The 23,215-nt window shown below is 41.5% G+C and overlaps 1 protein-coding gene across 1 annotated transcript in view; it reads right to left on the reverse strand.

Annotated features, from left to right (window-relative positions):
- The window catches only part of npr2 (natriuretic peptide receptor 2), a 160,866-nt gene that overhangs the window by 63,944 nt on the left and 73,707 nt on the right, over positions 1-23,215 (reverse strand). The window contains exons 10-12 of the mRNA XM_072252432.1: positions 21,252-21,326; positions 6,819-6,896; positions 6,624-6,728 (exon numbers count right to left, since the gene is read on the reverse strand). Of these exons, the coding sequence (XP_072108533.1) occupies positions 6,624-6,728; positions 6,819-6,896; positions 21,252-21,326 (258 nt within the window). The remainder of the gene's footprint in view (positions 1-6,623; positions 6,729-6,818; positions 6,897-21,251; positions 21,327-23,215) is intronic.

Below are 23,215 nucleotides of genomic sequence, written 5' to 3' on the forward strand. Positions count from 1 at the left end.
TGGGTGACTTTAACTTCCCTAATATTGATTGGCACCTGATTAGCTCCAAGGGCTTAGATGGGTCAGAGTTTGTTAAGTGTGTCCAGGATGGATTCCTGTCACAATATGCGGACAGGCCGACCAGGGGGAATACCATACTAGATCTAGTACTAGGTAATGAACCGGGTCAGGTCACAGATCTCTCAGTGGGTGAGCATCTGGGGGACAGTGACCACCGTTCCCTGGCCTTTAGCATTATCATGGAAAAGGATAGAATCAGAGAGGACAGGAAAATATTTAATTGGGGAAAGACAAATTATGAGGTTAAAAGGCTAGAACTTGCGGGAGTGAATTGGGATGATGTTTTTGCAGGGAAATGTACTATGGACATGTGGTTGATGTTTAGAGATCTCTTGCAGGATGTTAGGGATAAATTTGCCCCGGTGAGGAAGATAAAGAATGGTAGGGTGAAGGAACCATGGGTGACAAGTGAGGTGGAAAATCTAGTCAGGTGAAAGAAGGCAGCATACATGAGGTTTAGGAAGCAAGGATCAGATGGGTCTATTGAGGAATATAGGGAAGCAAGAAAGGAGCTTAAGAAGGGGCTGAGAAGAGCAAGAAGGGGGCATGAGAAGGCCTTGGTGAGTAGGGTAAAGGAAAACCCCAAGGCATTCTTCAATTATGTGAAGAAAAAAAGGATGACAGGAGTGAAGGTAGGACCGATTAGAGATAAAGGTGGGAAGATGTGCCTGGAGGCTGTGGGAGTGAGCGAGGTCTTCAATGAATACTTCTCTTCGGTATTCACCAATGAGAGGGAACTTGATGATGGTGAGGACAATATGAGTGAGGTTGATGTTCTGGAGCATGTTGATATTAAGGGAGAGGAGGTGTTGGAGTTGTTAAAATACATTAGGACAGATAAGTCCCCGGGGCCTGACGGAATATCCCCCAGGCAGCTCCACGAGGCAAGGGAAGAGATTGCTGAGCCTCTGGCTAGGATCTTTATGTCCTCGTTGTCCATGGGAATGGTACCGGAGGATTGGAGGGAGGCGAATGTTGTCCCCTTGTTCAAAAAAGGTAGTAGGGATAGTCTGGGTAACTATAGACCAGTGAGCCTTACGTCTGTGGTGGGAAAGCTGTTGGAAAAGATTCTTAGAGATAGGATCTCTGGGCATTTAGAGAATCATGGTCTGATCAGGGACAGTCAGCATGGCTTTGTGAAGGGCAGATCATGTCTAACAAGATTGATAGAGTTCTTTGAGGAGGTGACCAGGCATATAGATGAGGGTAGTGCAGTGGATGTGATCTATATGGATTTTGGTAAGGCATTTGACAAGGTTCCACATGGTAGGCTTATTCAGAAAGTCAGAAGGCATGGGATCCAGGGAAGTTTGGCCAGGTGGATTCAGAATTGGCTTGCCTGCAGAAGGCAGAGGGTCGTGGTGGAGGGAGTACATTCAGACTGGAGGATTGTGACTAGTGGTGTCCCACAAGGATCTGTTCTGGGACCTTTTCTTTTCGTGATTTTTATTAACAACCTGGATGTGGGGGTAGAAGAGTGGGTTGGCAAGATTGCAGATGTTACGAAGGTTGGTGGTGTTGTAGATAGTGTACAGGATTGTCAAAGATTGCAGAGAGACAGCGATAGGATGCAGAAGTGGGCTGAGAAGTGGCAGATGGAGTTCAACCCGGAGAAGTATGAGGTGGTACACTTTGGAAGGACAAACTTCAAGGCAGAGTACAAGGTAAATGGCAGGATACTTGGTAGTGTGGAGGAGCCGAGGGATCTGGGGGTACATGTCCACAGATCCCTGAAAGCTGCCTCACAGGTAGATAGGGTAGTTAAGAATGCTTATGGGGTGTTAGCTTGCACCATCATTTTGGAATCATCTATTTTTTTATTTCAATTCATAAATCAATGAAATCAATTAAAGTGTTGCCCTCATTGTAACTCGAAAAGTTTTCAGCCTTGTCCAGGCATATTTTGGGTTGCCAGCATGTCCCACAATGGCATCTTTTTATTGATTCTTCAGTGTTAAGCCTGAAAGCTGTGCTGTTATGTGACGCTATGTCCACCCTTCAATACCAATTGGCTATGCAGTACGCATCAAAGGAAACTGCGGAAATTTGGAAGTCATTGAAACGCATACAGTACAGCAACTACAACTAGAGCATCTGCGGTGATCTGAAAATAGCAGCACTGCTACTAGGAATGCAGCTCAGATACACCAAGTACTGTCGTTTCATTTGTGAATGGGACAGCCGTGCTAAAGAATCTCATTAGGTCAACGAGGATCAGCCACTTTTTAAGCAGTTGATTCCAGGGCATAAAAGTGTGGTGCATAAAGATATTTTCGCCTACTCTTCACATAAAACTGGGGCTTGTGAAAAATTTTGTGAAAGCAATGAACAAGGATGGTGAAGGATTTCGATATTTGAGAAAGATGTTTCCCAGAATAACTGAAGCCAAGATTAAGTAAGGCATTTTTGTTGGTCCACAAATCGAACAGGTCATCGAGGACAGGCAATTCATAGTACTTCTAGTGGGACCAGAGGAAATCGCATGGAAGGCATTCAAGGCTGTTGTTGAAAATTTTCTTGGCAACTACAGAGCACCAAACTACTTGCAGCTGGTTGACAACGTGCTTCAAACATACAAACCCATGAATGTAACGTGTCAGTAAAGATTCATTTTCTGCATTCCCATTTAGATTTTTCCTTGCAAATCTTGGCGCTGTCAGTGACGAGCATGGTGAAATATTTCTCCTGGTCATTGCGTTCATGGAGAAAAGCTATCAGAGCAACTGGAATCCATCAGTGCTGGATGATTATTGTTGAACACTTAAGCTAGAAGCCTCAAACACTGAGTACAAGTGAAAAATATCAACAGAACAGTTTTAGCTTAGTTGAACTATTGCAAAGGATCAGCACCATTATGCAATTAAATGTGTTATATTCAATAGAAGTTAATTTCTTGTTTCTCCAAATTCCATGTGATACAAGTAGTTGGAATTTGCATTTATGTTCAGCTTCCAGTGGTCTATCATAACCACAAAACATTCACAAGGAAGCACCATGTCTGAAAAAAATTTGATTATTGGCTGTTTAGATTACTTCCAGCTGTGGGCTTGCCACTTGATGGCTGATAAATAAAATTACATAAATGCCTTTATTTTCTTTGAATAAAATATTCCTACATGACTGATTTTTAGAAGTTCACCTTAAAACATAGATAAAATAAAAGTTCACCCCTCTTTTTTGTTTCCATCTATTTCTATCTCCCATAACATCCCAGACCGCTCATTTGCGCTAATACATTAAAACAACCCTTTCATCACTTCCAGGTTCTGTTATTCAGAAGTTCTCCTGGAAAGTCAGCCAACTTTTACCCTCCATAAACCTCAAGGGGCCTTTAACTCTGACTATCACACACTAAGCCCCATTCACGGCTGACTCCTGTTCTAGCTAACAGACACGGGCTTCCTTTGTGGCGATGAGAAAAATAAAAAATTCTCATTTATTTTCAAATATCTTCGTAGTTCTTCCCTTCCCTATGTCTAATCACCAGCCCTACAGTTAACACGTGGGCATGTGGCCAAGTGGTTAAGGCATTCGACTAGCGATCTGAAGTTCGTGAGTTCGAGCCCCAGCCGAGGCAACGTGTTGTGTCGTTGAGCAAGGCACTTAATCACACAGTGCTCTGCGACGACGCCGGTGCCAAGCTGTATGGGTCCTAATCCCCTTCCCTGGGACAACATTGGTATCATGGAGAGGGGAGACTTGCAGCATGGGCAACTGCTGGTCTTCCATACAACCTTGCCCAGGCCTGCGCCCTGGAGAGTGAAGACTTTCCAGGTGCAGATCCATGTTCTCGCAAGGTTAACGGATGCCTTTTACAGTTAACATTTGTGCTGGTCTCTTATTCATCCCAGATATGTACAATCATGGACAGCTACAGTGTGTCTTCGCTTCTCTGGGCTTTTGGCTATGTAATTCTCTCCATAAGTCTCTCTACTAAATAATCTTTCAGTAAATCAAAAATCAGCTCAATCACTTCAATATATTTTAATTTTCTTCACAGAAAATTAAAGGTGAAAAGAACCTTTATATTTCACCTTTAAGTTTCATTCTTTCTACCGATAAGGATTTAGACTCTCTGCTTTACTGTGTACTGCTGCAGAATTCCTATTAGCTGTTCCAACAAGCCTCACTTTCTGTATTCATTACCACTGGGCAGAGTTGCAATCAAAATACATTTTTTAAGCCAGATCAATACGGATATATTTAGCCAAGGAGAAATTCCAAGTTTCAAATCTTACTCTCAATAAGCAGTGGAGAATCTGTGGAAATAGAGAAACAATATAATGTTGTTTTGAATTCTTTAACCCTGAAACTAATTTCAACTGGTGCTAGGATATATAAAATGAAAAAGAATGTTTTCTGCACAGTGTCACCAAAGATAAGCATAGGCAGTGCCATCTTCAATACATTACAGGGAGAAATCTCAATCAATAAAGAAATTCAGCTTAGACAATTAAGCTAATTTCCATTTAGTTATTCCTCACCTGACCTCTATTTTCAGTTGTACAATATACTTTTTTTAAAGTTCTATCAAAGTTCAAATTAAACTAATTATTGAAGTACACACAAAATATGCCACCATATATAATCCTGAGATTCATTCTCTTGTGAGCATACTCAATAAATCCAATAACCATAATAGAATCAGTGAAAGACCGCACCAACAGGGCGACAACCAGTGTGCAAAAGACAATAATCTGTGCAAATACAAAAAGAAAGTGAGAAAAAAAAAGAGTTGGAGACCTTTTTCAAGAGACAGAAGGGTTCCTTGTGGCAAAACAGGACCAGGTGGTTAACAGAAAAATTATCAAAATACATGATAGAAGGCCAACAAATTCAAGACAATAAATGCAGAAAATATCACAAGAAACCAGAAACAATCCAGCACATTAAAGGATCCTGCAGCAATTTAACACAATCTGATTACTTACACAGGCAAGATCAAGTGGCAAACATCATTCACCCAAATCTTGCTTTAAAATACAAAATCATAAAAGAAACCATATCTTGCTATAAATCCAAGCCTGATCCAGTTTTAGAGTCAGAATCCAACAAACTATATTACAACCATTCCATAATTACAAATAGCACAACCCATAATTTAACATGGTTTACAGTGGCTATGTGGCTTGACAGTTTTAGTAAATGCAATGCACCATGTTTGCAATGGGATTGGAAAGTCCAGGTTTCATTCAATTCTGAACTCCACAGTCGGAGCTCAGTGTGAATCAGCAGCAGTTAGACTTGTCACTACTCCAGTCTTTAGGGGAATAATAATAAGGCAGGTGCTGCACTTGAAGTCAAAATCTACCAGGAGCATCATTAAAACTGTAAATTCCACACTTGCATCTTTCACAGATACACTCATGTTTGCAGTTCCATGAAATCAATTGATGGGGGCTAGTTTCTGTGTCTATATCCCCCCCCTCACCACTCCTTTCCAGGCCCCTCTCCTAGCATGGTCTTTTAACAGTTCCCCACTAGCAAAGACTCTTTAAACGATTGCTAATTATATCTGATATGTAGAAAATAATTGGAAGAATGTTGTCAGGACTTGAGGACCTGTATAATAAGGGAAGATCAAATAAATTCGGACTTTATTCTCTGGCATGCAGGAGAATGAGGAGAGATCTCATAGAAGTCTCCAAAATTATGAGGGTTATAGACAGGGTGAATGCTTGCAGGTTTTTTCCCCTCAGGTTGAATGAGACTGGAGTGAGAAGTCATACAGTTGGTATGAAAGGTCAAATGCTGGATTTTGTGGGGATCTTCTTCAATTAGACAATGGTGCAAGTGTCATCAGAAGTGGCAGATGCAAGTAAAATTGTAATACTTATGAGAAATTTGGATGAGTGATATGGACAACTTTGGTCTAGTTCAGGTGGATGCAACTAGGCAGAAGATCACGCTGCCATGGACTAGGTGGGCTGAAGAGCTCTATAAAGATTACAAAATGTAGAAGTTTTACTTGCATTTACCCTTTAAGCAATATGAGTGACCTCATTCAAGGGATCGTGGCCAAAATGTATCAAATAGAAAGACCTAGATCCAAAAACAAATCCAACCCCACAATTCAAGACTGCAACTCTTTAGCTCCTGGACTCAGTGGCTAGGCCAGAGTGAGGTCAGATAAGCTGGCCTCTAACCTCCAGCTCACCTCTGAATTCTGTGTTCCAATGTACAGACATGGATGTCAGAGATGAGCTTGTCCGTACATTGCTGCGACCCAGCAGTTTCTCAGAAACTGCCAGCTGAAGTCCAGTTCATTCCATCCCTGTTTCACAAAAGCATTAAATATAACAGCATACTATTTTTGACAATGTGAATGGTTTCAGTTACAGTCCCTTCAAAATAAGTTTCACTTGTGTATCATTTTCCATTGAATAACAGACCAGTTCTTATCTTAATAACTCATTAGCTATAAGTGATTCCTCATCAAATAAGAACTGAAACTAGTAATGTGATTTCTTGTGGTGAGCGACATCAGTGACCAAGTAACTATGCTTCAAGCAAAATTGCTATAGTTTCCATCTTCATCTCACAAAATTGTGTCACCATCTTACCTGAAGGCTTCCTCGAGGACAGTATTCTGTTACAATGCAGATATTTGGACTATCAATGCAGGCTCCAATGAATCTTGTCAAGTGATTAAACTGCACATCCCGCATCTGTAACAGACAAATCATTAGAAGTACTTGAGTTCATGCACAGAGTTGATAAGATCGTTTCTGAAGAAGCTCAGAAATTTGTATACTTACATGTTTTAATTCAAATAGCACTTGTCTGGTGAGGTCAATCCTTTTCTTATTCACGTGTTTTATTGCAACTAAATTACCCTGAAAATAAAGATGGATATTTTAGTATTTAAGTTGTAGTGGCTGAGATACAATAATTAAATCTATTTCCAGTGTCAAAACTTTATTTAATTTAAAGAAACACACATCAAAGTTGCTGGTGAACGCAGCAGGCCAGGCAGCATCTCTAGGAAGAGGTGCAGTCGACGTTTCAGGCTGAGACCCTTCGTCAGGACTAACTGAAGGAAGAGCTAGTAAGAGATTTAAAAGTGGGAGGGGGAGGGGGAGATCCAAAATGATAGGAGAAGACAGGAGTGGGAAGGATGGAGCCAAGAGCTGGACAGGTGATAGGCAAAAGGGGATACGAGAGGATCATGGGACAGGAGGCCCAGAGAGAAAGACAAAGGGAGGGGGGAACCCAGAGGATGGGCAAGGGGTATAGTCAGAGGGACAGAGGGAGAAAAAGGAGAGTGAGAGAAAGAATGTGTGTATAAAAATAAATAATGGATGGGGTACGAGGGGGAGGTGGGGCATTAGCGGAAGTCAGAGAAGTCGATGTTCATGCCACACCTCCTCCTCGTACCCCATCCATTATTTATTTTTATACACACATTCTTCTCCTATCGTTTTGGATCTCCCCTCCCCCTCCCACTTTCAAATCTCTTACTAGCTCTTCCTTCAGTTAGTCCTGACGAAGGGTCTCAGCCTGAAACGTCGACTGTACCTCTTCCTAGAGATGCTGCCTGGCCTGCTGCGTTCACCAGCAACCTTCATGTGTGTTGCTTGAATTTCCAGCATCTGCAGAATTCCTGTTGTTTGCGTTTCTTCAATTTAAAGAAATGGCAGGAAATATTTTTTAAATATTCTATAGTTTTGAATTAATGTTGCAAATAATAACCAGACACTAATTTACTTCCATGTTGTAAAGGCATCCATTTGTCTTGTGAGACCATGGATCTGTGCCTGGAAAGTCTTCGCTCTCCAGGGCGCAGGCCAGGACAAGGTTGTATGGAAGACAAGCAGTTGCCCATGCTGCAAGTTTCCCCTCTCCACGACACCAATGTTGTCCAAGGGAAGGGCATTAGGACCCACACAGCTTGGCGCCAGTGTCATCGCAGAGCAATGTGTGATTAAGTGCCTTGCTCAAGGACACAACACGTTCCCTTGATGGGGCTCGAACTCACGACCTTCAGGTCACTAGTTTAATGCCTTAACCACTTGGCCACATGTTGTACTACATATATTTTTACAAACATTTTATTCATTATCAATATTGCAAAATTAAATCAATTTAACAACAGTTGAATTGTCCAATAGCGTGCAACGGATTAATTCATAAACAGTTTTCATTAGCTCAGAATCTGCTCATGGTAAGTACGCAAGGAAAATGGTTTTCAGAGATCCTTGAATGACTTAGCATGGAAATAGGCCCTTTTGCCACTGAGTTCACATCTATCACCACCGATACGTTTATATTAATCCTTCAACAATCCTATTTTTTTTCACCACATTCACCTCTAATCTCCTGATTCGACCATTTACCTATACACTAGCGACACTCTGCTGCTCATTGTGCACAATGCCAAAAGATAAATGGCTGCAGTTGAGACTCAAGGATGTGCTGCTTCTTTGCTGCCAGGATCAAGGATGTCTCGCTGTCTGAGGGGGAGAACGGCAGCCAAAGTCATGGTCCCTGTTGTACCAATGGCAATGGCAGGATCAGAGATGAGGTCCTGCAAGGGATTTTAGGGAGTTAGCAAGACTTCTAGGGTTGCAACCAGGATTAGTACCCACACTACGTAGTAGTGAGATGAGAAAGGGATACATAGTGCAGTTCAATATGTGGCTAAATAGATGGTGCAAGAAAGAGGGCTTCATATTTCTGGATCATTGGGCGCTCTTCCAGGGCAGGTAGAACCTGTACAAACAAGATTGTTTTGCATCTGAATGGGAGGGGAACAAATATCCTCACCAAGGTTTTGCTGGCGTTACTCAGGAGGGTCTAAACCAGAGTGGTAGGGGGATGGGGAATATGACAGCAGAGCACCAGGCGGTGGGGTTGCATAGTATGACAAGTCACACTGAAAGGAGGGACAGCAAGGCATAGGTTATACTTGAATGCTCAGAGTATTATAAGTGAGGACAATGAAGTTAGAATCTGTATCAGTACATGGAATTACAATGTTGCTGCTGTTACAGAGATTTTACTACATGAGGGAAAGGTTTACTACATGTCCCTGGGTTTTGTTGTTTTAGATGTGACAGAGCAGAGTGTAAAAGAGAGGTGTAAGGGTTGTACTACTGATAAAGGAAAACTCACAGCACGCAGGAGGAACTCAGCACATCGGGCAGCATCAGTGGAAAAGATTGTTTGACGTTTCGGGCTGGAACCCTTCGTCAGGACTGAAGAGGGAAGGAGCAGAGGCCCTTTAAAGAAGATGGGGGGAGAGTGGGAAGGAGAAGGCTGGTAGGTTCCAGGTGAAAAACCAGTAAGGGGAAAGATAAAGGGGTGGGGGAAGGGAAACAGGGAGGTGATAGGCAGGAAAGGTGAAGAAAGAATAGGGGAAAACACAATGGGTAGTAGAAGGGGGTGGAACCATGAGGGAGGTGATAGGCAGCTGGGGGAGGGGGCAGAGTGACATAGGATAGAGGAAGGGAGGGGGAGGGAATTACCAGAAGTTGGAGAATTCTATGTTCATACCAAGGGGCTGGAGACTACCTAGACGGTATATGAGGTATTGCTCCTCCAACCTGAGTTTAGCCTCATCATGGCAGTAGAGGAGGCCATGTATGGACATATCTGAATGGGAGTGGGAAGCAGAGTTGAAGTGGGTGGCTACTGGGAGATCCTGTCTGTTTTGGTGGACGGAGTGGAGGTGCTTGACGAAGCGGTCTCCCAATCTGCGTCGGGTTTCATCGATGTAGAGGAGGCCGCACCAGGAGCACCGGATGCAATAGATGACCCCGACAGACTCACAAGTGAAGTGTTGCCTCACTTGGAAGGACTGGTTGGGGCCCTGAATGGTGGCAAGAGAGGAGGTGTAGGGACAGGTGTAGCACTGCGCTTACAGGGATAAGTGCCAGGTGGGAGATCCATGGGGAGGGATGTGTGGACCAGAGAGTCACGGAGGGACTGATCCCTGCGGAAAGCGGAGAGGAGTGGAGAGGGAAAGATGTGCTTAGTGGTGGGGTCCTGTTGAAGGTGGCGGAAGTTGCGGAGGATAATGTGCTGGATCCGGAGGCTGGTGGGGTGGTAGGTGAGGACAAGGGGATCTCTGTCCCTGTTGTGGTGACGGGAGGATGGGGTGAGAACCGGTGCGGGAAATGGAGGAGATGTGGGTGAGGGCATCATTGATGACGGCAGAAGGGAAACCACGATCCTTAAAGAAAGAGGACATTTGAGATGTCCTGGAACAGTAAACCTCATTCTCAGAGCAGATGCGGCGGAGACGGAGGAACTGGGAATAGGGAATGGCATTTTTGCATGTGGCGGGGTGGGAAGAATACCATAAAGGAGAATACCATAGCAATATTCAGAGAGGACACACTGCAGGGCTCATCCGCAGAGACAATTCGGGTGAAGACTGAAATAGGACAGGCCCAAAACACTGATGGGATTATAGTATTAGTCCCTCAATAACACCAAGGGGCAACATTTCACAATACTTCTCCAACTGCTTATTTCTGTAATGAACTGGAAAAAAAATTACAAGTAATTTGAGGGCTCAAATTAAGCAAGGATAATGTGAAAATTAATTACAAATGTTAAATATCATATAATAGCTTAAAATTATATAAAAGGGATTGTCAATTATAACTATAAAATTCTTGAAGAAGAAAGCAAAGGAGGTCATTTGGAAGGAAAAGATGAATTATGAGAGGAAGCTGGCAACTAATATCAAGAAGATTCTAAAAGCTTTTTTAGGTATATAAAGGGTAAAAGATAATTGAGGGTAGATACAGGACCAATACAAAATGATGCTGGAGATATTGTAATAAGAATTGCAGAGATAGCAGAGGAACTGAATGCGTATTTTGCATCAGTCTTCACAGTAGAAGACATCTGCAGTGTACCGGACATTCAAGAGTGTCAGGGAAGTGAAGTTTATGCAGTGAAAATTATGACTGAGACGGTGCCCAGGAAGCTTAATGGTCTGAGGGTGGATAAATCTCTTCATGCACCCTTGGATTCTGAAGGAAGTAGCTGGAGAGATTGAGGAGTCATTCAAGAATTGATAGATTCTGGCATTGTATCAGATGACTGGAAAATTCCAAATGTTATTCCGCTACTTAAGAAGGGTGGGAGGCAGCAGAAGGGAAACTATAGACCTGTTAGCCTGACATCAGTGGTTGGGAAGTTGTTGGAATCAATTGTTAGGGATGAGATTATGGAGTGCCTGGAGGCATATGACAAGATAGACCAAAGCCAGCATGGTTTCCTGAAAGGAAAATCCTGTCTGACAAACCTACTGCAATTCTTTGAGGAAATTACAAGCAGGACAGACAAAGATGATGTAGTAGATGTGGTGTACTTGGATTTTCAGAAGGCCTTCAACAAGGTGCCGCACATGAGGCTGCTTAGCCAAATAAGTTATTAGCATGGGTGGAGCATTGGCTGGTCGACAGAAAACAGAGAGGGAATAAAGGGATCCTATTCTGGTCAGATGCCGGTTACCAGTGGAGTTCCACAGGGATTGGTGTTGGGACTGTAGCTTTTTATAATGTATGTCAGTGATTTGTCCTGGGTTTGACTTCAAATTGCAACCAGTGACGAGGCTCCGATTGGGAACTTACAGAGCTTTGGGGAAAGTGGAGTTACCCCTTAGTCAATCATTGCTCCCAGGGCCGCTCTGACCCGGAACAGTAGCACTTGCAAGGGTTCCTGCTCGGGATACGAGCGAAGGCCAACAGCAGATCTGACAGGTTCAGTAACTGAACTTATGACAGAGAAGGCGGATGTGCTAGGACCTCAAATGTCAACGGCTATAGTACAGGTGGATGAATATTTGGGAAGAGAAATGGCAATTTCTTAGTTCACCCAACTGTAGGCAATATCAAACCACTGTTGCTAGATACTAGGTTTCCTAGAATCTATTTGCTAAAAAAACCATGGTCAAATTCACAAAATGTATTACACAACAACAGCATCAAGAGGATCTTCAAGAACATTCTGAAGATGCTTCGCTTGGTCGGGTTGATTCTGGTCAGCAGGGGATCCCCAACTGTAATCAAGCTACTGTTCATAAAATTCAAGTAACACAAAAGAAAATTATTGCCATTTGGAATTTAAGAACCCTATATCAAGCTGGAAGATTGGACAATGTGATAAATGAAATGGAAAGACTAAAGATTAACATCATGGGAATTAGTGAAGTTCGTTGGATAGGTGCTGGAACATGTCAGAGTAGAAATAAAACACTAATTTATTCTTGTGGAACATCCCATACTAATGGAGTAGGAATTCTTATGGATGAAAGCATGCAAAAAGTGTTTTAGGACATTGGGCAATATCAGAAAGAGTGCTCCTTGTTAGATTCAGAGGACAACCATTTGATTTAGCAATTATACAGTATATGCACCAACAACAGATGGAACAAATGAAGATATAGATAAATTCTATGAAGAGCTTGAACAAGCAAAGAATGGATGCAAATCTCAAAATATTGTTATTGTCATGGAAGATCTAAATACTAAAGTAGGACAAGGTGCTGATGGAAATACCATAGGAAAATTTGGACTAGGGGAAAGAAATGAATGAGGTGAGAAATGGGTAGAATGGTGCAAGATGAATAATCGGGTTATTATGAATACCTACTTTAAAAACCATCCAAGACGCTTGTGGACCTGGAAAAGTCCAGGTGGTAACACTAGAAATCAAATTGACTTTATTACTATAAACCAAAGATTTAGAAACTCAGTGACTCAATGCAAAACATATCCAGGTGCAGACTGTAATAGTGACCATAACCCAATAGTATGTCATGTAAAAGTAAAACTTAAAAAACTAAAGAAGCAAAAACCTGAACAATCCCTTGACTACTTGCAATTAATTTAAGAAGAAAACTTAAGACAAATGTTTACAACTGAAGTAAGGAATAGATTTCAAAGTCTAGAAACAGAATATGTTGAAGATGATAGCAATGATGTAGAAATGAAACTTAGCTGTCTAAAGGATGCCTTGGTAGAATCAGCAAAGTCAGTGATTCCTAAAAAAGTAAAAAGCACAAAGAATAAATAGATGACAGATGAAATCAAAAATCTAATGGAAGAAAGGAGATGGAAGAAAGCAAATCCTATAAAATATGTCCTTAGATAAAAAAGTTAATAGCTATGTCAAAAAGCCAAAGAAGAATGGTTAAACCAGGAATGTGAGCAAATAGAAAGAATCCCTATTACTGATCCAAAAGGTTACATCAACAAATCAAGAATATCACTGGTAAAAAGCTCCTCTGTTCTTCAGGTGGATGTTTGCGAGCAAAGAACAGTACCATTATCATGGAAAAAGATGAGATTATGAACAGATGGACTGAGTATATTCAGGAATTGTTCGAAGACAATCGAGGCGAAAAAACAGAAATTAAGAAAAATATTGAAGGCCCAAGTATTTCAAAATCTGAAGTTCATAATGCAATAAATAAGATGAAGAAAGGAAAGGAAGCAGGTCCTGATGACTTAGTAATAGAACAAATTATCGCCCTTGAAGATTATGGAATTGAAAAACTTACTGATTTAATCAATGACATTTATGAGACTGGAATAACACCAGAAGAGATGAAAAAATCAGTATTTATCACTCTTCCTAAGAAAGCTGGAGCAATAGAATGTGAATTACATAGGACCATAAGTTTAATGAGTCATATCACCAAGATATTTCTAAGAATTTTGATGACAAGAGCTAAAAGTAAGATACAAGCTGAAATTGGTAAAGAACAATGTGGTTTTGTGAAAGACAAAGGAACAAGAAACACAATATTGATGTTAAGGATACTATCAGAACGAGCTATTCAAGTGCAAAAAGATTTGTTTGTTTTATCGACTACACAAAAGCATTTCATAAAGTGAAGCACAATAAGTTATTTGAAATATTACAGAAAACTTTAGATCTAGATTCGAAAGACCTACGTCTAATCAGAAATCTGTACTGGGAGCAAACTGCCGCTGTAAGAATAGATGGAGAAGAGAGTCAGTTTACGAAAATCAAGAGAGGCATTAGACAAGGGTGTGTTTTCTCCCCTGATTTATTTAATGTGTACAGTGAAACAATATTACAAAAAATAAGAGACATGTTAGGAATCAAAGTTGGCGGTGAAAACATCAATGATTTCAGATATGCAGATGACACTGTGTTAATTGCAAGTACGGAGGAAGAACTACAAAACTTAATTGATATAATTGTTGAAGAAAGTGCAAAAATGGGTCTATCTATCAATTGCAAAAAGACAGAATGTACAGTGATATCCAAGAAGAAGGAGAATCCTATCTGCAGGCTGAGAATAAACAGGGAAGACATAAAACAAGTACAGAACTTTTGCTACTTAGGAAGCTGGGTGACATCAGGTGGCAGGTGCAACATGGACATCAAAAGAAGAATATTGATGGCAAAAGACATCTTTACGAGAATGAAGAGTATGCTGACCAATACTAAACTAGGCATGACAACCCACCTCAGAGTACTGAAATGTTACGTTTATCCAGTTATGTTATATGGCTCAGAATGTTGGACAATATCTAGTAACATGAGGAAATGAATTGTAACAACAGAGATGTCGTTTTTGAGGAGGATGCAAAGAATATCATGGACGAAACGAATATCTAACGAGGATGTCATGAACAGAGCAAACACAAAAAGAAATAATGTATGAGATCATGAAAAGGCAACGTAACTTCATTGGACATGTGATTAGGAAACAGGAGTTAGAATGCATGGATAATTATGGGAAAGACTAAAGGGAAGAAAGCAAGAGGAAGACAGAGACAAATGATGATGGAGATAGCAGACAGAGAACTGGAAATGAATACCAATGAATTGATCCACTTGACCCGAAACAGGAGTGTGTGGGCCATGGTGGTCAAAGCTCAGACTGGGCACGGCACCTGATGATGATGATGATGATGATGATGTCAGTGATTTGGACTACGGTATTAATAGATTTCTGGCTAAATTTGCGATGATACAAAGATAGGTGGAGGAGTGGGTAGTGTTGAGGAAACGAGAGCCTGCAGAGAGACTTAGGTAGTTTAGGGGAATGGGCAAAAAAGTGGCAAATGAAATACAATGTTGGAAAATGTAATACACTGTTGGAAAATGTATGGTCATGCACTTCGGTGGAAGAAGTAAATGGGCAGACTACTATTTAGTTGGGGAGAGAATTCAAAATGCAGAGATGCAAAGGGTCCTTGTGCAAGATACCCTAATGGTTAACCTCCAGGCTGAGTTGGTTATAGAAACATAGAAAACCTACAGCACAATACAGGCCTTTCGGCCCACAAAGCTGTGCCGAACATGGCCTTACCTGAGCAATTACCTAGGGTACCCATAGCCCTCTATTTTTCTGAGCTCCTATACCTGTCCAGGAGTCTCTTAAAAGACCTATCGTATCTGCCTCCACCACCATCACCGGCGGCCCATTCCATGCACTCACCACTCTCTGCTTAAAAAACTCACCCCTGGTATCTCCTCTGTACCTCCTTCCAAGCACCTTAAAACCATGCCCTGGGAAAAAGCCTCTGACTATCCACACGATCAATCTCTCTCATCATCTTATACACCTCTATCAGGTCACCTCTCATTCTCCGTCGTTCCAAGGAAAAAAGGCTAAGTTCATTCAACCTGTTCTCATAAGGCATGCTCCCCAATCCAGGCAACATCCTCGTAAATCTCCTCTGCAGCCTTTTTATGGTTTCCACATCCTTCCTATAGTAAGGCAACCAGAACTGAACATAGTACTCTAAGTGGGGTCTGACCAGGGTCCTATATAATTGCAGCATTACCTCTCGGCTCTTAAACTCGATCCCACAGTTGCTGAAGGTTGTGAAGAAGGCGAATGCAATATTGGCATTCGTTTCTAGAGGTATAGAATATAAGAGCAGGGATGTGACTTTGAGGCTCTATAAGGCACTTGTGAGACCACACTTGGGTTATTGTGTGCAGTTTTGGGTGCCTTATTTTAGAAAGGATATACTCGAGAGGGTTCAGAGAAGATTCACAAGAATGATTCCAGGAATGAAAGGGTTACCGTATGAGGAATGTCTGGCAGCTCTTGGGCTGTATTCCCTGGAGTTCAGGAGAATGAGGCAGGGGATCCCATTGAAGCATTCAGAATTTTAATAGGCCTGAACAGATAAGATATGGCAAAGTTATTTCCCATGGTAGGGGAGTCTAGGACAACAGGGCACAACTTCAGGATTGAAGGACATTCTTTTAGAACTGAGATGTGGAGAAATTACTTTTGACAGAGGGTGTTAAATCTGTGGAATTTGTTGCCACGAGCAGCTGTGGAGGCCAAGTCATTGGGTGTATTTAAGGCAGAGAGAGAGAGGTTCTTGATTAGCCAGGGCATCAAAGTGTATGGGGTGAAGGTAGGGGAGTGGGGATGACTGGAAGAATTGGATCAGCCCATGATTGAATGGCCGAGCAGACTCAATGGGCCAAATGACCTACTTCTGCTCATATATCTTATGGTCTTCTGGTCTAAATCTATTCCTATGTTTCAGAAAGTAGACTTTGAAATTATGATTTCTTAGCACTTCATTTATCTCCATTCCTACTGCTTGACATGGAAATTATCCATCTGAACTTAGGCCGGCAAAGCCATGCATAAGGTATTGGTAACTTTTTGTCTTCTATAAAAGGAAGACAATAAAAAGTTCTATAAAACTATAGTTCTTTTTATCTTCTAGATTTTATCTTACTTCTTTTGAAAATATCATGTTGCAATATTCCTTTCATAATATACCTATCTATCTTCATTATCTGAATTACAGTGATGTTACATCATAAGCATGAGACCAGAATTTGAGGCTTTAAGTTATTCATCAGCTTAAAATATTTTGACAGATAATACAGCTTCCACTATACTATTAAAACCACAATGAAAGTAATATTGACAGGACAAAGGGACTAGATGCAAACTTTTTTTTAGACACATGCAATTTTTGTGCAAAAGGTGATGTGAAATTCATTATAGCTTTTCCACACCTTGTATGAAGCTCATATTTACTGCATTTATTTGAATTCTATCTTATTGTGCTGTGTTCATTCTCCATTTTGGTGGATAAGCTCCTATCAAGTCGTAGGTTACTGGCTCCCTCAGTTACACTGATTATATCTCTTTTCTTCTCATTATCCAAGGCTCTGAATGAAACAGTGATTTACCAGAGACTCATTCAGTCCACTGAACTCAATATACTGCACAAGAAGAAGCATGCATAAACACAGAGCGGGTGACCATTCTGCAGAACATTACCATTCAGTCTTAAAGTGTGACTCTGAGCATCTGGTCACCTGTTACTTTAATTCTCTATCTCGTTCACATTCTAAACATTGATTCTGATAGTGATTCTATTTCTATTTATACCCACCATTTCTTGACAACTTGACCTTTTTGCCTTGCATCATTAATTCTCTTTCCATTTCATCTCTCCTGTCTTCTCTTCTATTATGCACTTCCTTATTGCTACAGAAACATAGAAAACCTACAGCACAATACAGGCCCTTTGGCCAACAAAGTTGTGCCGAACATGTCCCTTAGAAATTACTAGGCATACCCATAGCCCTCTATTTTTCTAAGCTCCATGTACCTATCCAAAAGTCACTTAAAAGACCCTATCGTATCCGCCTCCACCACCGTTGCCAGCAGCCCATTCCACGCACTCACCACTCTCTGCATAAAAAATTTACTCCTGACATCTCCTCTGTACCTACTCCCCAGCACCTTAAACCTGTGTCCTCTTGTGGAAACCATTTCAGCCCTGGGAAAAAGCCTCTGTATGCATTCATGCTCCTGCCCATTGTCCTCAAAACACAACTTTACTCCCTGCACCCTAGTTATAACTCTTTTCAATTCCAATGAAATGCTGTAGATCTGACACATTAACTCTACTTCTCTCTGCACAGGAGCTGGCATTGAGTATTACCACTACTTTTTAAATTTTATTTCAAACTTCTAACATTTTGCCTTTGACTTCTGTGGAGTTGAATTTTGCTAAAAATACAAATGTGTGACAATCCAATTTGCAGCCCCATTCAGATCCTCCCCGATTTTCCTCATTTCAGTCATGCTGTTATGGGGATGTTAAGTAACGCAAAAACCTTTGCTCAAGAACATAGAAGTTTAAGGGGAGATTTGATAAAGGTATATAAAATTATGAAGGGTGTAGATAAGGCCTTTTTTCACTGAGGTGGGTGAAACTACAACTAGAGGTCATGGGTTAAGGGTGAAAGGTGAAATGTTCAGCACAAGAGGGCACAGTTTTAAAGTGCTTGGAAGTAGGTACAGAGGAGATATCAGGGTACAGTTTTTTTTAATGCAGGGAGTGGTGCGAGTGTGGAATGGGTTGCCGGAATGGTGGTGGAGGCAGATACGATAGGGTCTTTTAAGAGACTCCTGGACAGGTATATGGAGCTCAGAAAAATAGACAGCTATGGGTAACCCTTAGTAATTTCTCAGGTAAGGACATGTTCGGCACAGCTTTCTGGGCCGAAGGGCCTGTATTGTGCTGTAGGTTTTCTATGTCCCTATGTTTAAGGGGAACATGAGGGGGAACTTTTTTCCCCCACTCAGAGGGTGGTGAGAGTGTAGAAGCAGCTGCCAGGACAAGTGATGGATGCTGGTTCAATTTGGATTGGATTAGATTTAGATTAGATTCAACTTCATCGTCATTGTGCTGAGTACAGCTACAAAGCCAATGAAATGTAATTAGCATCTGACCACAAATGCAAAGAATAGTGTTATTTACAAAATAACTGCGAATAAAAAGTAAGTGCTACAGCACACAAATATAAAGGTACTGAGACAGTACAATATGGGTGCCATATTGTTTAGCGCTGTGATGTGAGGTTCAGTAGGGTCACAACCTCAGGGAAGAAGCTCTTCCTGTGCCTGCCGGTGTGGGAGCAGAGGCTCCTGTAGCGCCTACCAGATGGGAGGAGAGTAAAAAGTCCATGGTTAGGGTGAGATGCATCCTTGATAATGCTTTTCGCCGTGCCCAGGCAGCATTTATGGTAGATGTTCTCAATGGTGGGCAATTGGGTGCCGATAATCCGCTGGGCAGTTTTCACCACCCGCTGGAGTGCTTTGCGGTCCGATACAATTACCATACCACACCAAGATGCAGTTGGTGAGTTTGCTCTCAATGGTACAGTGGTAAAAGTCCGTCAGTATTCTGGGACAGAGGTGAGATTTCTTGATGCTCCACAGGAAATAAAGGCGCTATTGCGCCTTTTTGATCAAGATGAAGGAGTTCAGGGACCAGGTGAGATCCTCGGCAATGTGGACACCAAGGAATTTGATGCTAGATACACACTCCACTACAGCTCCATTGATGTAGATGGGGATGTGAGTGTGGCTCCTAGCATCCCTGAAGTCCACAGTGATCTCCTTGGTCTTCTGAGTGTTAAGGGCCAGGTTGCTGTCAGCACACCACGCAGCCAGGTGCTGGACCTTGCCCCTGTAGGCCGTCTCGTCATCCCCTCTGATCCGGCCAACCACCGTGGTGTTGTCTGCGAACTTGATTATGGAGTTAGAACCATGTACAGGAACGCAGTCATAGGTGAAAAGGGAGTACAGAAGAGGGCTCAGCACACAGCCATGAGGCACGCCGGTGTTCAGGATGAGAGTGGAGGAGGAGAGGTTGTTTAATTTAACTGATTGGGGTCAGCAAGTCCAAGGTCCAATTGCAGAGGGATGAGCTGATACCAAGCTGGCGAAGTTTGGCGATCAGCTTGGAGGGGATCACAGTATTGAATGCTGAACTAAATTCAATGAACAGCATTCTGACGTAACAGTTGGGGCTGTCCAGGTGGGTCAGGGCAGAGTGAAGTGCTGTGGAGATGGTGTCCTCTGTTGACCTGATGGTGCAGTAGGTAAATTGATCGGGGTCCAGGGTAGAGGGCAGACAGGATTTCAGATGTGATAGAACCAGTCTCTCAAAGCACTTTGCAATGATGATTTCAACTTTTAAGAAAAAAATTGGATAGGTACATGGATGGGAAGGGTGTGGAGGACTCTGGTCCAGGTGCAGGTTGATGGAACTAAGCAGATTAATGTTTCAGCATGGACTAGATGGGCCAAAGGGCCTGTTTCTGTGCTGTAATGCTCTATGATCAAGAATTTTCACTGATTGAATAACATGAGGGGGAACTTCTTTACTCACAGAGTGGTAGCTGTGTGGAACGAGCTTCCAGCAGAAATGGTTGAGGCAGGTTTGATGTTGTCGTTTAAAGTTAAATTGGATAGATATATGGACAGGAAAGGAATGGAGGGTTATGGGCTGAGTGCAGGTCGGTGGGACTAGGTGAGAGTAAGAGTTCAGTATGGACTAGAAGGGCCGAGATGGCCAGTTTCCTTGCTGTAATTGTTATATGGTTATATGGAAAGCCTGGTCACTGACGAGTCTTTAACTGTTTACCAATCACTTGAAAGATGCAGTCTACTCATTTTGTCACGTGTAGAAAGTGCAATGACGCACAAGATGGCAGTGCAGTTACTGTTTTATTTCTAAATACACTGTAATAATTTCACTGCTTTATCATTAAGCTGTACCTTCAGCGCAGAAGAGGTAGAAATAGAGATTGTACTGAATGATAGGTGTATTATTACTTGATACTCTTTGGCTTTATGTGAAGATTAACTTGTCTCTTGTTTTTGAAAGCAGAAACAGAACTAGGAGACAGCACTTTCTTATCCTTCTGCTAGCAACAGATTAAACCTATTTATGTAACATCTAGTGCAGTTATGCTGAAAGCAAGAGATGATTAGTCGATATAATATAGATTGGTAGTGGGCAAGGGAAGAGAGTCAGATTGTTGCTGAGAAACAGAAACACCCTATTTTGAATCTGGTTTATTGCAATTACATTAATTATGCAGTGAAGCTCTTTCCTGTCTGTGCCTTATTTACATGGGTAGAGTGAAAGCTGATCGCTCTTCCATCCTTGTTCCGCTCTCAGCAGTGACATACTTTGTAGATACAGGTCCTGACCACGGATACCCGAGGGAATTTAAAGCATTACATCAACCTGACAAACAGATTTCACCCCGCCGGCTGTGGATGTCTAGCAGCAGACTGGTGTGCACATTGCATATTCTGTATCTCCTTACACCCTTTCTCATATGAAAGTCTGACATCACTGGCACAAAGCAAATGGATGCACTGAAGAAGGAAATGAGATGAATACCTTAAAGTAGCAAGTCCGTGCAAAAAGCTGGTATTTCCCTTGATTTGTCACTAACGAGCAGTAACTGGAGCCTCTCTGTAAAAGAAACAACGGAAGCAAAAAAGTGTTATTGAAGAATACATCGTCCATTTTAACCTTGAAGGATTACAGCCTAGTAGTATATTAAATAGCTTCCAAAAAAAAATCAAACCAATCTTTCCCTTTGATGAAGCTTGAAGTTCAAATATTAAGGATACACTTGCCATTTTAGACTTAACTTGCAGAGCACCTTGATTTGTGCAATAAAAACCTTAAAAATCACATAAAGAGAAGCTGTGTTTACTTTGGATTTCCAGCATCTGCGGAAACTTTAGTGTTTATACCAAAGTGAAATCTTTCCATCTATTCTAAATATGAGAACCTTTTAACTGAATTGACAGAGGACATCAGGCACAGCAAAGCTTGAAGCTTCAGGAGCAAGTGTTCTACACTTGCATTGCAAAATCAAATTACCCTGATTTATTAGATATTTGTCCAAGCATTAGCACCCAACTCCCCACACAGAATTTGCCACCCAGCAGAGTCTATCAGTTGGAGGTACTCAGAAACAAATTATTCCCAGGAAGTGATAGAGACAAGTACAATTATGACATTTAGAAGATGGTTGCAAATGTACATGGATAGAAGAATATCAGAAAAATGCAGTCAAGCGGGACTAGCTCAGACAGGTAAATTGAACAGCCGGGATGAGTTGTGCTGGAGAACCTGTTTCTGTGCTCTATGACTCCATGACTATTTTCTATGACTCTAATCACTTTTATTATCATGCTTTTTAAAAAGATAGTGTATTATTCAACTGATTTTTAAGTTATTTTTCTACATCTCCTTGCCCTTGTCAACTCACCATCATCTCTCCTGGTTAACAAACCTTTGGACACCAGAAGCAGTTTACTACATCAAAGCACTTTATGGTTTTGAATACTTCTGTTAAATCCTCCCTTAATCTTTTCTGTTTAAGGACAATCCTAGATTTTCAGATCCTTCACATAATTAAAAATTTAATTCCTTGATGTAGTAAATACCATTTCAAAAAGCATATTTTAGAAGTTGGGTTTGTTTGATCCCTAAACAAGGGGGATCAGAGGTGGCTAGGGTCAGCAACTTTAAATTCCTCAGTATTACCATTTCAGAGGCTCTGTTCTGGGCCCAGCACACAAGTGCCATTACAAAGAAAGCATGGTGGAGCTTCTGCCTTCCTAGATGTTTGTGAAGACTCGGCATGTCAGCTAAAACTTGACAAACTTCCAGAGATGTGTGGTAGAAAGTACAGTGTCAGGTTGCATCACAGTCTGGTATGGAAACACCAATGCCCTTATATTACAAAAAGCAATAGATATGGCACAGTCTATCATGGGTAAAAAGCTCCCCACCATTGAGTGCATCTATACAGAGCACTGTTGCAGCAAGGACCCCACCACCCCGGCCATACTCTCTTTTTACTGCTACCATCAGGAGGAAGATATAGGAGCCTCAGGACCTGCACCACCAGATTCAGGAACAGGTATTACCCGTCAAACATCAAGCTCCTGAACCGATGAAGAAAACTTCACTCAACTTCACTCGCCCCCATCACTAAACTGGACTTATTTTCACGGACTCTTCATCTTATGTTCAAGATATTTATTACATATTATTATTATTATTCTTTTTTCACTTTCTTTTTGTATTTTTACAGTTTGTTTTTTTTTCACATTGGTTGTTGTCCACCTTGTTGGGTATGGTCTTTCATTGATTCGATTGTGTTTCTTCTATATGGTGACATATTTATGCACTTCAATAATAAATTTACTTTGAACTTTGAAACTGTGTGTCCATATTTTGAATTTTCTGTTACATTAAACTATTTTCCCATTTTCTCACATTTCCTGTGAAGGCATAACCAGGTCATGGAATCTGTGAGTTTCTTTGGTGTTGTTGCCAGTATT

This window comes from Mobula birostris, chromosome 3 (genome assembly GCF_030028105.1).
Source record: "Mobula birostris isolate sMobBir1 chromosome 3, sMobBir1.hap1, whole genome shotgun sequence".
Lineage (NCBI taxonomy): Eukaryota > Metazoa > Chordata > Chondrichthyes > Myliobatiformes > Myliobatidae > Mobula > Mobula birostris.